The 18,624-nt window shown below is 38.2% G+C and overlaps 1 protein-coding gene across 1 annotated transcript; it reads right to left on the bottom strand.

Moving 5' to 3' along the window:
* Positions 1-1,550: 1,550 nt before the first annotated feature.
* Positions 1,551-17,932, bottom strand: LOC126726947 (E3 ubiquitin-protein ligase UPL5-like). The gene is made up of 3 exons (XM_050432368.1): positions 15,615-17,932; positions 11,112-11,701; positions 1,551-2,219 (listed from the first exon to the last, which is right to left on the bottom strand). Exons 1-3 carry the CDS (start codon positions 17,599-17,601, stop codon positions 1,956-1,958), a joined length of 2,841 nt encoding a protein of 946 aa, XP_050288325.1. The 5' UTR covers positions 17,602-17,932; the 3' UTR covers positions 1,551-1,955.
* Between the last annotated feature and the right edge of the window lie 692 nt (positions 17,933-18,624).

The following is an 18,624-nucleotide window of genomic DNA, read 5'->3' as shown; positions in this document are numbered from 1 at the left end:
TTGTTTCTAACCCAAATCAAACCAACTCAATTATTATGGATAAACCCCAACCCACCCAATTATCCAATTATTAAAATTACCAAAGTGTCATTAAAGTGAAAATGCCATTAAATGACCTATTTTTTGGTTCAATATAAATAAATAAATAAATAAAAATAACATCCTTTTCATTTCCAATATTTTCTTAGCAACCAATCAAAATATACATCAGTAACCAAACAATTCAAACATGCACAAAATTGTAAAAAAAATAAAATAAAAACTAAAAAAAAAAAAAATTAATCTGAAGCAGAAATTTGCTAGAACAGAATAGATCTATCTCACAACAAAACTCCCCTGAAAAGTGAAAACCAAAACTTCTTTCCAGCGAAACTAAAATTCAGAGTCTTAGTTCAAAGAAATAAAGAAAATCAAATTTAAATTAAACCCTTTTTTTTTGGGGTTCAATATAAAGAAATTAAATAAATAAGAAAAATTAGCATCCTTTTCATTTACATAAATTTTCTCAACAACCAATCACAACATTTATACATCAGTATTGTAAAAATTATAATAATAAAAAAAAATCAGAAAATACTATTAGACTCGCTAAGGAACCTAGAATCCATGGATAGATCTCGTTCGTCGATCGAGACACAAAACCCACGAAGAATAGATCGGACGGCTCTGCAGTCCTCGAGCGTGCGCCGGACCATGCGGAGGCTGGTGAAGTATAATAAGATTCGTTTCTCTGCGCCAAGGAATGAAATCGACAACCTGGATTGGCCATTGAAAACAGACTCGGGTGGGCGAGTTGACCAAGAGCAGAGGAGCGAGCTAGCGAGTCGGACTTGGTGGAAAATGAAAACTGAAACACTGAAACGTCTGAGCTAAGGGCTAGTGTTTTTTTTTTTTTTTTTTTTTTTTTTTTTTTAAATGGTAAGGACTGGGTTAAATTTGAGTATATTGTTTTTAGGTTAAATGGATCCCAATGAGTTTTTAGTTAAAACCCAATAATCATTGGGCCTAATTAGGTTGATGTCCATTTAACCCAATTAATAATTGGGTGGGTTTAGGTTCAATTAGAATGGGTGGGTTTAGGTGGGCAAATGGATTTGGACTTATTTTGCCACCCCTAGATATTAGTGAAAAACAACTAACACTAGTGAGTGCATAATATATTGCTCAGCTCATACTGAATCACGCAGAGGTTTCAAAAAAATAAAAGAAAGTAATCACGCAGAGTGGGGAATAATCTTTTTTAACTCCCAGTACCCATGTCGAACCAGTTCTCTACCATCTGAAGTTTAGGCTTTCCAAAAAGAAAATGACTATTATTAGATTATGCACGAGACACAGTTTTTAGGGTCATGCCTGCTCAAAAGGAAGAAATATATAGCCTTTTTTCAGCCTAAAATCAAAAGTAAAAGTAAAAAATTTTAAATTTAAAAAGGAGAGTGACACATAGGGAAATGAGTTAGCATCGGAAATAATTTAATTTTGAAAAACTTCTAAATTGTTAAACAGGCCCTTTGGGAGAATTATGAACAAAAACAGAGAAGCAATGGACATTAAAACAAAACGGATATTGATCTTATTCACATAATCATATAAGAACTTGATGATTATCTGAGGAAAAGGAGATTGACTTGCCTGTCATTGCATAATCTGTGTGCTTAAATGTCCCGATAAGCCAGTATCTAATACTATGAAATAAGTCCATGGAAGCAGAGAGATTTGCATTTTTCTGCCTCCTGCTTTATTTATACTATACCTATACAAACAGACAACAAAAAGAGCAATGACATTGCAACCTTCATCCAACGATGCAAAAAGAAGGGTGAACAATAAGAGAACTATAGCACCTTCTTACATAGTCTAATGAAAATCATCCTATAATCTGTACAACCTGAGGACAAATATTTCTATGTGCAGTCGAAAAACCCTTTCAACCCAGATCTTCAGATGCAACTATTTCACCAAGTACCAAAGCTACAACCTACATGTTCTTGGGTGATGACATGAAGGCGATCTTGCATGACATCCATAGATGGATAGGGTGGGAAACACAACCGATAAAAGCAAGTGTGAGATGAAGGCAAGCGATCATGAGACTCCGTGGACCTGTATATGTAAAGCCGGGAAGCCAATCCACGGAAACCTTCCACTGGTAAATATTTCACTGAGGTCCAGAAAAAGAGAAGAACCTTTCTCTGCTCTGCTGACATTCCTCCAACAATCTGCAAATTTTTTAAGCAAAGATAATTTAATTTCCACAACAAATTGGCAACAACTATCAATCCCTATTCATATAATTTTATTATTAGTTAATAATAGAGAGATCTCCAGCTACTTCAAACACAGGTTGTTGACCTTTTAAGGCTTTCATTACCTACTTATCTAATAAATTGAGAGAGAATTGTTTGGAAATGCTACTGCCTTGTCAACAGGCAGGTCAAGGTCTTAAGAATTTGCTAGTGGAGCAGTGCGAGTTATGCTGTCATTAATTATACCTTGCCATGGAGCCAGAGACAGTCTCACACTGTAAACAATATACAAGATCAAACAATTGTCTACGCAAATTCAAGGTAAGCTTATTGATATTCTATCATCTGGGATTGGGTTACACATATCATGTGTTGTTACCATTTCTGGCCCAAATAACAATTCCTTCCTCCATAAGAATGGGTGAGATCAAAGTTCAAGACCTACAAGATGGGTTTCAATTTAGCATTAACCAATAAATAAATAAAATCTTGCAGTGTTGCTTGAATTTTATCTATGGCCATCTCATTGTGGTTCTACATATTTCAAGTCTAGGATAGTTACGGTATGCTAGGCACCCAAAATATTCCAATAATTCTAAAGCATTTCTGCCCAGGAGCTATTGCTCAAATAGCATCCCCTTCCTGTGTAAGAATTGGGTGGTGGGTGAGGCTGTTGGTATGAGACCCATCAGAAGCATGAGTAACTCAAAGAATAAAAAAAAAATTAAATAAATTAATTCTAAAGAATTTCTGTTCATTCAACCCGATCATTGGGTCAAACCCTGATTGAAAAGATTCGATACATTATCAGGTAGTATTCACCAATATGACAATGTCTTTTATTAATCTTCTAAATTCATCAAAAATCAAGGAAAAAGAAAGCAATCCCTTGTCTTTTACCCAAATTCATAAAAGCAGCAAGTTTCATAATTGTTTTCAAAACTCACAGCAGAACCCTGAGAGCCTAATGGCATACCTTTTTTTTGGGGATAAAAACATACAAAGGCCTTATAGTACTTCTTTGTCAATTCCAAGCATAACATGGGTATCTCTCTCTCATGCCTTTATACTGGTCACCTCAATAAGATCCAATCCAAACACTCGAGCTTCAATTAAGAGAACATCAGTCTACTAATACAGGGCGGGCTGCCTTGTGATAGTAGCCCCAACTTGTTGAAATGGGCAGGAATGGAACAAAAGAACTATGACTGAAACCAAAATAGCTACCAGCAAGCAATGACCAACATTTTCAAAGAACTTCCTGGGACACTAAAGTTTAGGCATTCCAATTGGAGGTTCAGGTTCATCAAGGTCAAAGCCCTGTTAAGAGGAAGGCAACTAAGCAACTATTTGTGCCCCAACCTTGAACGGGCTACTAGAAATCCTACTAATGACAGTCTAATCCCTGCAACTACCCACTCATCACATGAGCCAAAAACTTCCTAAATAAAGTAGTAATTCACTATAATTCTCTTTAATGATGAAAAGTTCCTAGCTATTCCATACTAAAATCAGTTTTAGCGACAATAGCAGATGCAACTTTTAAGTTTTATGACTTTATCTAATTCCAATTATAAAATTCCACAATATTATCATTCTTCTAAGTAATAGAAAATGATCATGTTTGAACAAATACAATGCTTATATGATTAACTTCTACATTCCATTGTGTTGCACTATCGAATCAGATGTAAGCATGTATGTACACACGAGAAAACTCTTGCACCCTACTTCTGTTATGAGAAAAGGAGCTCACCTTGTCAGAAGCGAACTCCAACATCTATTTCCCCTCTATATCCTTCCTTTTTTCACTAACGTAGGCATCCAGGACTTCTGTTTTTCCTAGGGTGCATCAGTTTGGTATCAGAGCAGGTCTGTCACTCTTGATCATTTGAATTTTCTACTACCATGGAAACACTAGGTGGAAGAGTTCACCAGAGAAGACTTTCAAACCAACAACGAGATGATTTGTTATTATGGATTGCTTAATAGCTTGAAAACCTCACTGATTGAGTTACTCATTTAGAAGTTGGAAAGACAACAGATTCTACAATATTGATTAATCAAGCTGTGGCAGGTTATGAAGAACCTAGTAGGCACAATCCAGAGAGCAGCAAAACAGGTGTGTCTAGGAGATTCAGGTATCAAAAACAAGAAGTCAATCCTACATGCTCCATCAACAACGACAATGGGGAGACGATTGAACAAGGAGTTTACAATATGGCCAATGATAACATTACTATGTGAGAATTGATGTTCCCGATTTTTCTGGAAAGCTTGCTCCTCATTCTTTATTTGATTGATTAGTTGCAATGGAAGATTATTGTGATTGGTATGGTATGAGATCGAAAAGTATGGTCAAGGCCTAAGCACACAGAGTATAATATGGGGCACTCTAACAGAAAAGAAAAGAAAAATGAAAGAAAGAAATCAGACGTCAACCAAAATACAAACTATCCAAAAAAGACAATAGATACGAATCAAAGGCAGAGACTGCAAAGAAGCCTATTCACATCTGAATAAATGCCCACTATATGCGAGTGCGACATGAGCTGGATTACCAAGCATTCTGTCTTTATAAATGTGGTAACTCCTTTGTCTCCAAGCAGCCCGCATCAAGATTGAATAGCTCTCCAGATTTTCTACTGGTCCTTTTTCACACATAGAGCAGCCCAGCTTAGTAGTAGATCTGACATTCTCCTAGGCGTCATCCAACTCACAACGAAAAGACACAATAGGAAATCCAAAGCTCTCTAGCAACGCTACAATATAGGGATAGATGGTTAATGGTTTTCTCATCAGACTAGCACATGCTACACCAATCTGGCATAACAATGCTCTTTTCTGCAGATTAACCATAGTTAAGAGTTTGCTCTTCATTGTAAGCCACATAAAGAATCTGACACGAGGAGGAGATTCAACTCGCCACATAGTTTGCCAAGGGAAATGTTGATCCCCTCCTTTTCTCAAAGCTTTAAAATAAGTATTAACTTTGAAGCCCAGAGCTCTAGAAATAGTCCAGGTCCTCCAATCCTCTCGAGACAAACATATCTTAAAAGAGTACAAATCTGTCAAGAAAGAATCCATGGTGAGCGTTATCTCCACATCTTTGGCGGAGAGTTATCTCCACAAAATATGGTGAGCGTCAAGGGGGGTGGTGTACGAAAGTGTGCAGGAAGACTCATGGATGTGGCCTTTGGAGAAGTATTCAGGAAGGATGGGAGAGTTTTTCTAAGCATCTGTCTTTTGTAGCGGGTGATGGCACCCGTATCCGCTTCTGGCACGATAGGTGGATTGGGGATAATTCCCTAAAAGATCTATACCCTGAACTCTTTGTCTGTTCAACTGCCAAGGACGCTTGCATCTCTGAGGTTTTGTGGCTTCCGGAAGGAGGCACTATTAGAGTGTGGGATTTAAGGTTTCACAGAGCTTTCGAAGATTGGGAACTTCCTGCATCTTTTTCCCTACTTCAGTTTATCCAATCGCGTATTCCTCGGGGGGTTAGGAGAGATTCTCTTTGTTGGCGGCTCAAAGGTAAAGGTAATGGTAAGTTTGACACCCGATCGTATTACCATGCAATTCAGGGTAATTCGAACTCTCAGTTTCCTTGGAAGGGTGTTTGGAAACCTAAGATTCCTAAGCGAGTGGCCTTCTTCCTGTGGACAGCTGCTCACGATCGGATTCTCACGTTGGATAATCTCAAGCTTAGGGGTCGCATTTTGACAAATTGGTGTTGTATGTGTTGTTGTGATGGGGAGTCGGTTGACCATCTCCTCCTTCACTGTCCTGTTACTCATACCTTATGGACCTTCATGCTTCAGGCTTATGGTATTCATTGGGTTATGCCAGGATCGGTGGCGGGATTGTTGTCTTGTTGGCATCAGTGGCTCGAGAAGCACAACTCGAATATTTGGAATTTGATTCCAGGGTGCATAATGTGGACTGTTTGGTTGGAACGGAATCGTCGCTCCTTTGAGAACAAGGAGAAGACGTTGGATGAGTTGAAGGTTTTAAGCCATCGTAGTCTTTTTGAGTGGTCCCGTTGTTGGGGTTTTACTGAGTCTTCGTCTCTTCCAGAGTTTTTGTCTTCCCTTAGTTTTTCTATTTGATTTCCCTCTTCTTTGTTTGGCTGTTTGTTTCTTCTGTTTCTTATTGTTCATCATCATGAACATCTTGTTTTATTCATCTTTTATTTATTAATAATAGTTCTTATATTACCTATCAAAAAAAAAGAATCCATGGATTCAAACTCCCAATTATGCACAGCCAAATTAAAAGATGGGTTCCAATACAACCATTTGACACATCCAAATAGTCAGCCACCTTCACCTCCTTGTCTAAGCAATTAGAAAAAGTTATGGGTAATGATCCTTGAAGATCTCTCTTTTTTTTTGATAAGTAAGAAGAGAATATTATTAATAAAAGAATAGCAAGAGAAACACAAAGAGTTCACGGTAGTGAACAAAGAAAAAAAAGGAACAACAAGACAGAAGCAGCCCCTAATCTATTCTAATAGATGAAATAAAATCCATAAGGCTAGAACAATCCGAGAAACCCCAACAACAAGACCAATCAAAGAGGGTCCTCTTGCAAAACTCTAATAACTGAACCACAGTTTTCCCCTCATCCTCAAAAGACCGCCAATTCCGTTCAGTCCAAATAGTCCACATTAAACAGCCTGGAACCAAATCCCAAATATCAGAACTATGCTTCCCAAGCCAATGATACCAACAAAATAACAAGTCCACAACTGAACCTGGCATGATCCAATCAATCCCAAACAACTAAAGCATATACATCCACAAAGAATGAGCTATCGGACAAAAAAGTAAAAGATGATCCACAGATTCCGCATTACAACAACACAAACAACAACGATTCGCCAAAGGGCGACCACGAAGCATAAGATTATCCAAAGTTAGAATTTGACCATGAGCTGCTGTCCACATAAAAAAAGCCACCCTTTAAGGAACCTTAACTTTCCAAATACCCTTCCAAGGGAAAGTGGAAGGAGCTGCATTACGAATCTTATGATAAAAAGACCGAGTATCAAACTTCCCACTGCCATTAAGATCCCAACAAAGCTTGTCACACCCTCCATCCCTAGGAATTCGGGTTTGGATGAAATGAAGAAGGGAGTAGGAAGCCGCCAACTCCCAATCATTGAATTCCCTCTGAAATCTTAAACTCCACACTCTATCATTATCACCCACTGGAGGGCTTAACACATCAGAAATACAAGCCTCCTTATCAGCTGAACACAAAAATAACTAAGGATAAAGAATATTAAGAGGAACATCCCCAGTCCACTTATTATGCCAAAGAAGAATACGAGAACCATCTCCCACCACAAAAGAGAAATGTTTAACGAAAGTTTCCCACCCTTCACTAATACTCCGCCATAACCCACAACCATGGGCCCTACTACAAGCTTTAGTGCACCAACCCCCTTTTCCCTCCCCATATTTCATGGCAATGACCCTTCGCCACAGATGAGAGGTTTCATGGCCATACCTCCAAAGCCATTTCCCTAAAAAGGCCTGATTAAAAGGCGCCAACTTCTGAATTCCTAAACCACCCAACTCACGCGGTAAGCAAATCTTTTCCTAAGCCACCAATGGATATTTGAAACACTCAACTGATGAACCCCACATGAAGTTCCTTTGAATGCGTTCCAATTTAGACGCCACAGCTTTAGGGATAGTAAAAAGGGAAAGGTAATAAGTTGGAAGGCTTGAAAGGGTACTTGAAGATCTCACCGTCTTATTCCCGGTCCCCACCGCATATTTTTACAAATTTTGCACACTTGGAGCATCCCTTGCTTATGTATGTCCATAGACTCACACCATATGTAAGCCCCACACTATCTGTACACCAACCATCCTGGCATATCCCGTACTTAGTTTCTATCACCTACACCAAAAAGACTTTGTATCCACCCCAAAGCATCATAACCATTTCCCTAACAACACTTGATTAAATAGCATCAAACATCTAATCCCAAACCTCCCTCTTGATTGGGTAATACACTGAATCCCAATTAACTAGATGGAACTTAAACTCATCCGCCAAACCACCCTAGAGAAAGCCCCTTTGAATTTTCTACATTCTATTTGCAACACCAAAAGGGAGGAGAAATAAGGACCTAAAATAAGTAGGGAGACTTAGACAGCATAGTTTTAATTGGGGTGAGCCTTCCCCATTTTGACAAAGACAAATGTGGTGGCCCAACATTGAAAAACACATGCTCATACTTGGTCAGCCTTCAATTATTCATTGGGGGAAAAATGAAGCTTATAAGAAAAGAGATACCTTCAGCTTGATTATAAAGATTCTTTAAATGATCGGTTGATTCAATTGAAACAAGGATCTATTATGGTTGAAGATTACACCAAGAAGTTCAGTAACCTCCCAATTCACTGTCAAATTGATAAAAATGATCGTCAACTTTTATCAGGATACAAAGCTAGCCTTTTCCCCGAAGTAAAAAGGGAAATGACTATAGTTTGAGTCTTTAGCATTGATGAAGTCTATCAAATGGCATTTAAAATTGAGGACCAACTCAAGCAACCATTGGCCAGGCTTTTTGAATCTCAATATGGAGAATCTGCCACTAAGAAGCTGACTGATAATTATCGTTCCCATAGGCAGTATCCCAAGAAGCAGGACAAGTGCAACCAAGAATTTACCAAATAAAAACATGATTAGAAGTTCAGGTAAGAGAGACTGGGGATTTTGCTCCTGTGTCCAGCCAAGAATCTAAATCTTTGAGACGAAAATAAGCAAGTGCAAACTAGCAAAGAGAGGCAGAAGAAGAACTGCATGTAGAACAAGAAGCAATGCAGTAACCAGGATTCTGCAGCGCACTTTAGTAGGCATCAAAGTACATTGAACAAGACAATTTGCCTGTAACTAGCATCGTTTCCAAAGGACAAATTCTATTGGCCATGATTTGGAGGGAAGTTGAGAGATTCTTAATCATTGTCATATTTGTCAAGTTTCCAAAGGACAAAAGCAAAATACATGGGTGTATACCTATGAAGCACCGACGCAGCTACAGAGCCGCCGCACCGAAGTCTGATGCGGCCCGACACAGCATGCGGGCGACGCCGCTGCCCACGCGTCGGAGCCACGTCGCTTTTTTTTTTTTTTTTTTTTGTTTCCCAATACGCGCCGACTCCGGCCGATTCAGGCCATATTGGCCATAACCACCGAAATAGACCGATTCAGTCGGTACTAACGCCGATATGGCCGATTTAGACTGAAATTCAAGTTAAACATAAAAAATAACAATAAAATATATAAAAAAGTGCGAAATGCACCGTTTCAACCCAAGCTTTAAACGGAAAACTCTAAACTCTCTTCCTTTTGTTTTTCGATCTTTGCTCTCCTCTCCCTCTCAGCTCTGTGCTCTCCGCCTCCCCTCTCTGCTCTCCATCTCCCCTCTCTCTCACAGACCCATACTCAAAGCCTAAGACAATTTCAAAGTCTCACTCACACACTCACTGACAGCCTCTCTGCTCTCTGTCTCCACCATCTCCATCACTTGGTTTCAAGTTTCAACTCTCAAGCTCACCGACCCAACTCTCAACTCAGGTATCAAAGCTTTCATTCTCAGTTTCTCACCCTCCATTATACTCTCACATGTTCTATTACTCATTGTGATTTGATTTTTTTATTTGATTTTTTTAAATTTTATATAAGCTGCCTGTAATGTTGTGAGTTGTGACTTGGGTTTAAATTTATGAACATCATGTTTTAGTTATTATCTACTATTGCTCTTAAATTTGGTATATGTTTATATAATGTGAAAAGGCATGCTTAGCAATATATAAAAAATATAAATATAAATATTTTTAATAATTTTTTAATTGCCGCACCCACACCCTACTTTTTAAAAATTGCCAAATCTCGCACCAATACCTGCACCCGAATCTGAAAACACACCCATGCTTCATAGTTGTATACTCCACTTACAGTACCTCAAAAGCCTTGGGATAATATGAGTATGGATTTTGTCCTAAGGCTTTTTGAGGTACATGCAAAAAGTAAGATCTTACAATCCTTGATTCAATCCAAAAAGCTCATTCACTGATCTTGTAGGATTCCACTATATCTATACTACTATTTAGGGGGGCTTCTCCCGTTTGGGATCCTCATTTTTTTTGTTCAAAAATGCCCCTACACCCCTATGTTTTAGTAGAGACAAAACTAAAGGATAATCCGGTAAAAATACAACTCTTACTCCCACTAAAACATTGCCTAAAAAATAGGGCCATTTTCCTGTTGATTTTCAAATTGCTTTATCCACTATAAATTAGATTCTCAAAATAAAATTATATTATATAAAATAAAAACATAGGTTTTTCTTTTTCCTACAAAAAATATATATATATATATTTATTTATTTATTTGATAAGTAATAGGATCCCAATATTTTAACCACTTTGAATTTCATCTTGCCTACATGGACAAACACTGCCATGTTTAATTTCCAACTTAGCATGAAATTGCATTTTCGAGATGCAATTTCACTGGAAACGCCTTCTGCAGATGTCACATCTTGAAGGTGCAAGTTTAAAAGGTGTTGTATTCTTACACTATGTTTCAAGTAATGGGCATTTTACACTTCTAAATTAAAAATACAATTTCTCACCAAATGACTCCTGTTAACATGAAAGGTGTAAAATATGATTTGTGGAAAAAAATGTGAGAATTATGGAACTTTTTGAACTCACATCTTCAAAATGGGAATTCAAGTAAACTCAGTCTGTGCCTTAGAAAGATATCATTTGTAAACATGGGAAAAAAACTAAGTAGAGGAAAACACATAAATTTAAAATTTAAAATCCTGCAAGCACGTACCTTCCAGAACCAGAATATCTGAGGATCAGTTTCTTTGTAGCCATTGTACTCAGTATGTGCCTTCCAATCATCAACACAAATAGCAGTTTCACTTCCATGAAGCATCCAATCAAGATCTTCAAGCTCTAAACTTTGGAAAAAGAACTTCTGGAGCTTGGAGTTGGAAAGAATATCACCAAAACCTTGTGCAAATTGTGATACCTGGTCAGAGATAGATGTGACAAAGCGATGCTCAATAAGAAGCCTAACATATTCCTCCCTGTTCTGGCTATTCACAACCATGCTTTTCCCACCAGGGCAAAGCTCCACAACTTTCCTGGATCCTAACTCCTCAACTTCTCTAACAAATGTTAGTCCTAAAGCATCTGAATCAATAAAATCAGAATCCATATCCAGAATCTGTTTGCAGCTATTATACAAGCATGGATCTGCATCCCTTATATCTTCCAACGAAATGTACTTCCCAGCCAATTGCAAGAAAAAGACACGATCAAAGACAATGCCTACTTGAACTTTATGCATCAAAGCTAATGCAATCACCCGACCAGAGAAGCTGAAATACTCAAGGTGCATGGGATCCACCCTTGATGCTGCATACAGAAGGAAACGGATGAACAAATCATAACTGTCTCTGGAAAAAGAGTTCTTTGCCTCAATATAATATTTACTTAAAACAAAATGATAAATATTTTTATAATTATAAGTGTAGAACTCTTTTAACGAAATAGAAGCATAACTCAGAACTCTGAATCAGGGAAATTCTGCATGACACAATTCCCAGAAAAATGAGTAATACCAATATAGGTTCAATGGCAGTTTGATAGTGACCGAACTGAGTCTACAATCTAATATCGAACAGCTTGTTCCAGAAACTATTGTTTTGTAACTTGTTGAAAGGGGGACAATACAGCATCATCAAACGTAAACAATTCATTACATAAAATCATACCATTTGCCCATGGGACACAATCTTGAGTATGATAACTGTGCATTCTACATACAGATTAGATTATTTGTATTTCTTAACCTACCGCTCGTAGGTCCGATTCTGTTATGATTATCTTCTAGTTTTCTTATTGAACTTTTGAGGCATAGTTTTTTTTGTATCAATAACATATCATCTAGCCAGGTTTACATTGACACATACGAGAACCAGAATATACAAAAACCACAACAGACTGAGAACCACTCTGTCAGTCTCACCATCATTCTTCCAATCCTTCACAAACATCAACAAAACATACAACCAGCTCTAAAGACAAGAACTGACTTCTGCAAGACTCTTATCTCTCTATGCTTGCAGGTCTGGTTCTGTTATGATTATCTTCTAGTTTTCTTATTGGAATTTTGATGCATGGTGTTTTTTTTATGGGTAATTAAATTTTTATCAAAAGAAAATAAGAAAGGTACATACTGTTCCCCTGGTACACAGGTTGTGTATTAAGGGAAGTCAAAAATTATGCAAATGAACACAGATCTAGGAAATCAAAAGGGAAAAAATATGCAGACCACTCATAGCAGTCATCCAGTCAAACAAGGAAAGCAAAAGGAACTGTTTCAGCCCAATAATGGTATGCTCCTCCCCCTCAAAAGTTCGAAGATTCCATTCTCTCAAATAGTCCACATAATACACAACAAAATTGCCTCCCAAATAACTGCTACCCAATGTTGACCAACCCCTCTCCTCCAACAAGCCAGCAACTCCACCACATGCCTAGGCATCACCCAAGAGACACTAAACAAGCTAAAATCGAAATTCCACAAGCTCTATGCATAAGAACAGTGAAGAAGCAAGTGATTCACCGATTCCCAACTATTCTTACACATACAATAGTGGTTAACAATGCAAATATTCCTCTTCCCCAAATTATCCAATGTCAGAATCTTACCTTTGGCTGCTGCCCAAGTGAAGGGGGAAAAAAAACTTTGTGAGGAACTTTCACCTTCCAAATACTTCTCCGTGTAAAGGACTCAATACCTCCATCGCTAAGGACTCTATAATATGATTTAACTTCAAAAGATCCCTTCCTAGTAGGCCTCCATGCCATTCTATCTCCCCCCTCCACTCAATATATCTGGAATACAAAAGAGCATGGAAATATTGTAGGTTCTCCAATTCCTAGTCATTAACCAATCTAGTGAAAAGAATGTCCCAATGGATATCCCCATTTTTCCAATGGATTTGATCTGCTACAAACGCATCCTTTTCCACGCAATACAATACTTTTGATTCATGATTTATGTGTAGCAATAATACATCATCTAGCAGTTTACATTTAATCATACCAGAGCCATAATATACAACTCCATACTGAGAACCAGTCTGTCAAACCTAACCACCATTCTTTCATTACTTCATAAACATCAAAAAATCATAGCACCAGCTCTAAAGATAAGAAAATCTTCTGCAAGACTCACCTTTCTACGATCTCTACTCTCCACAAGATTCTAATTATCCACAGAAACTTAAGCAAATGAAAAATCAAACTAGACTCACACAAACATGTTGAAAATCTTCTGGCCTCATTACCAGTCATTATTCCAACTTCTACATAAATTAAACATATATGTCAAACACATGTTGATTGAAATCCAAGTTCCAACACTCCTAAAAAATGTATAACACTTGCAAAATTATTTTTGTTCCCATAAGACAACTGAGAAAAATGAAAATTACAATTTAAGTATATGATAATGATCATATATGGTTGTAAGGGATGATGCAACATATTACTGTTCTCTTACAGATACAACTTTGACATTTGATAATGTGAAAAAACCAGATTGAAATCACGTGGGCTCAAACCCCCACCACGGGCTGCAAAGGTGCAATCCAAACACACCACAAAGGATGGATAAAATTCCCCGCATGGGTTTTCCCCACCCTGAAGATAAACAGGGCGAGGACACGCTTTTTTTACTTCTCTTGAGTGAGTGTGTGTGTGTGTATTATTAATATATATAATTTAAAATTTTCAAAAATATTCTATTTTCGTCCCCCAAAACGCTTGGAGGCTGTTTTGTTCACCATTTTAAAATGTGTTTTCAAAAAGGGTAAAAACCAGTTTTGAAATAGGTTTCCAAAAACGCGTCTTTGTATAGGTTGTAAATGTGAGAAACAAAAGAGTTAAAAACTGTTTCACAAAAATATATCTCTTTCAAGTTTTTGTTAAAAACACAACCCCCAAGCTTGAAAACTTCTAAAAAAAAGTTTCAGTTTAGGGTTTGCAGAGTAAATCTAAGGAACCATTTTTAAGTTTGGTTTTTCGAAAACAATTCACCAAACAAGGTTTTTTTACGGGCTCCCACCACCTCATTTTGTTTTTAAGTGATGAAAACAGTTTGTAAAATGACCAACCAAACCAGCCCTTGTTCTATCTATCTTATTAATCTCACTACTATCCCCTCTTTTCTCTTTCATCTCTACATTATCAATGTCAAAAACATCTCATTATGGTTAGTAAATAGCTCCAAACAGCCTTGCCCTGTTGCCATCCCCGCAACCCTCCCCCCAACCCCCCAAAAACACAGAAATTCTTGAATCTATATCAATATCAACAATTACACAAACAGCAATGTAACAGAAGGTTATACACAAATGTCTGAGTCTATACTAATATCAACAATTTCACAAACAGCAATGCAACAAAAGATTTTGGTGGATCATTCATCATCCGTCATAACAACACTCAAATTCTTGAGTCTATTCCCATATCAACAATTACATAAACAGCAATGCAACAAAAGGTTTGGGTATATCATTCATCATATGTAGTAACAACCCCACCCCCCCCCCCCCCCCCTCCCCCCTCCACATCAAAAAAAAAATCATTCATCACATGTGGAATTATACCCCCCACCACCCCCACCCAACACAAATTCACGGGTCTATACCCATATCAACAACTACACAAACAGCAATGCAACAAAAGACAATTCACAAATTCCTAAGTCTGTACATAAATCAACAACTACGCAGTAATATGCAGTAATATCCCCCCCCCCCCCCACCCCCCACCCCCCCCCCCCCCCCAAAAAAAAAAAACCCAAAACAAACACAAAAATTCTTGAGTCTATACCCATATCATTAATTGCACAAACAAAAATGTAACAAAATGTTTTGGTAAATCATTTCACATATGTGGTTATATCCCCTCCAAACACAAATTCATGGGTCTACCCATATCAACAACTACACAAACAGAAATGTAACAGTGCAAATTCCTGAGTCTGTGCCCAAATCAACAATTACACTAACAGCAATACAACAAAAGGCTTTGGTTGATTCGTTTATCATGCGTCCTAACAACACAAATTCTCACGTCTATACCCACTATCAACAACTATACAAACAAGAATGCAACAAAAGCTTTTGTCGATCATCCATAATAACCCCCGCCCCCCAAAAAACCACCCAAACAAAAAAAAAAAGAGAAGCATGGAAATCAACCAAATTAAATACAGATCAATAAAAGAATCTATTAGAAGCCAACTGAAGCTTACTTGGATTAGGATAGAATCTTCTACGATCATTTGGGCATGCCACAAAAAGAGCGTTTTCTGGGTTAAATATAGCTTGGCATACCAAAAAAAACCATTCCCTCAATACACCTGGACCTGTAGCTTCCTCATTTTTGAACTCCATAAAGAGACCAGCATGTAGAGATTCGGATTCTGCCCGTTGTATATACTCAAATGATTCTGCCAACAATTGAGACCTGTCAATGAGCATCTCATGCAGTTCCTCGTAGTCTTCTTTAGCCTCCGGAAACATCATCATAGCCAAATGCCTTCTAGACTCAAAATCGGTTACATCCTTCCGCTCAAGAAGCCACTGATGATCGTCCGCCCGCTTTGCATATTTAATAATTAGAGCACAAAGTGCTGTTTTTGAAAGCCTCAAAACCGTCCAAAACTGTTCTTCAGCACCTTGATAAATTTTTGAAATGCCATGCAGTTCCTTCAAAATGGCAAGATACTGAGACCATCCGGAATATACAACTTCACCTTCCCCCTTCTGTTTAACAATCAAGTTCCCATCCATTCTTCGTAGGCACTCATCCATTCTATTCAACAAATCAATAAATATACGATAAAGAAACTCAAGCTCCTGTGCCAACACTGGATGCTTATATCCTTCCCCCTCAACAAACGTCACCGGTATGAGACCCTCAAAACTCACAAGAACCATAATCATAGTCCTCAAGGGGAGGACGAACGCTGTGAAATCACGAACATCACTCGACAGTGGCCCTGTAGTACCAGGGGTTTCCATACTCAATCCTAAATCCCTACACAACCTACTCGCCATCTCGCTAATAAATGGGAAAATCTCTTCCATCACAATGGCTCCACCACCCCTAACACTTTTCATCGAAGGTCCAATCGACTCTAACATCATGCCAAATGTACTCCGGCAAGATAAATACAAAGGGTCCTCATCTCCAGCTCTCCTAAGCAATTTACAAAACTCTAATACTATTGGTGCACAATAATTATGATGACTTTTTGGTAACGAATTTCGACTAATATTCAAGAAATGCCTAATGGCACTATCAGCACAGTCCCTGTTACCTTTCTCCATGGACATGTAGAGCATGACCAACGCAGCCGGAGCCGAAGACGACATAAATATCTGCAAATGCCCCGCCGCCAGCTGCTCCTCCTCTTTCGGAGTGGTTGACAAGTACTCAGTCATCCTCGACTTGATGTAATTGGCGGCGGCATGGACGGCTTCGCCGCGGCAGAGCCGGCAGACGACGGAGACCATTTCGTCGATGACTTGCCAAGCGTGAGGATGCTCGGTGCTACGCATACGCCCGACGAGCTGCAATCCGGCGTCGTTTTCGATGGAGCACTCGGCGAGCGAGCGTTCCCACTGGAGCTGTTTGCCTCCGTATATGAGCCTTTGCTCGTGGACCGGGATTCCGGTGACCAATTGGATTCGCTCGTGGAGCGATTTCACGGTATCGTGAGGGTAAGCTTGGATTACCCTAGTCTTACCCTCGGAGATCATTCGGATGAAGAATTGCAAACGAGGCGACGCGGAATGAGTCGACTCGGCCGAGTCGGTGGCCGATTGAGCATCGGAAACCCTAGAACTGAATTCCACAGTGGTCGCAGCTGTAGTCGCGATTGCGGTTGCGGTTACGGTTGCGGTGGGGGCGATGGGGTGAGGATGAGAGTCGAAAGAGGAATTGACGGCGTTAGGTTCATCTTTCCTCATTCTAACGGAGACTAACTCTGCAAAAACGTCGTTGTCTTCGTCGTCGTAGTCGTCGTATGTGGGACCACCATAATCGTCCAATTTGCGCTTCGACGACAATCGCGGCGGATCGACGGTGGTGACGGAAGCTGGCTGTTCTTCCTCCTCTTCAAACAAAGGAACAAATTCTAAGGCGATTGTGGTGCTGGCGGTGGTGGTGGTGGTCGTGGTGGAGCCGCTGCGCTGAGGGACGCAATCGACGGAGGGGGATTGGACGAGAGACATTTACGGTGGCCCCCGCCGCCGTCGCCGCTAGTAAACAGTGATTATAGAACGATAATTTGGACCTGATCACATCGGAAATTGGAGGAGGTTTTTGATTTTTTTTTTTTTTTTTGGATCAAAACTTAGTAGCTATGTAGTAAGACTAAGAGAAAGAGAAAGAGAGTCTAAGACAAGGAGTTAGCAAAGACAAAGAGAAAATAGTAAAGTTTTTTTGTGTGAAGGTTTTTTGGGTTTGGGAAGGGAAAAAAAGGAGGTAGTTTGATCGGAATTGTCGTCTGGGCTTGTTTTACAGCCGTCATCAACAACATCAACATAGACTGTCATATTACGCTACTCTTTTATATATATATATATATATATATATATATTTACTTATATATTTACTTATATAATTTTTTTCGTTTTCTTACAAGGGTTTTTTTTTTTTTTTTTTTCCTTGTAATAAAAGCTTTATTACTGAGAGTTGGTTAGGTGTGGGCGGAACAGATGGGATATCCCTGTGGCGTTTACACGATTTTGACGGCTCGGATCTCTCTTGGTTGACGGTAGAGTGTTTTGGATTTTTTTTTTATCGATCTTGATAAGAAAAACATTTGGTTTTTTATTTTATTTTTGAAGGTACAAATTATCTAATTTAATCAATTTATTTTTTTAATGTAAAAAAATGTTATATTCATAATATTTTCACCATATTTCATTTTATGTAAAAAAAAAATTTAATTTAACACAAAATTATATATATTATTATAAATTTATTAAAATTGATTTTTATTGTAATTTTGTAATAAAATTAGTAAAATCATCTATTTTAAAATTATATGCAATAGAGTACAAACCATTCGTTTCTAAAAGAAAAAAGTATAAATATTTAATTTCAAAATAAATTAATAACATTTTGATTCAATTAACAAATGCCCGAAAAACTCCATATTGTTGGCTACTATATTAAGATTAGTCAAATTACTTTTAATATATATATATATATATGTATATTTTTTTTAATTAACTTTTGCTACTTCTAAA

This window comes from Quercus robur, chromosome 5 (genome assembly GCF_932294415.1).
Source record: "Quercus robur chromosome 5, dhQueRobu3.1, whole genome shotgun sequence".
Lineage (NCBI taxonomy): Eukaryota > Viridiplantae > Streptophyta > Magnoliopsida > Fagales > Fagaceae > Quercus > Quercus robur.
The sequence above is the reverse complement of the archived record's forward strand: the minus strand, read 5'-3'. Positions and strand labels throughout refer to the sequence as shown.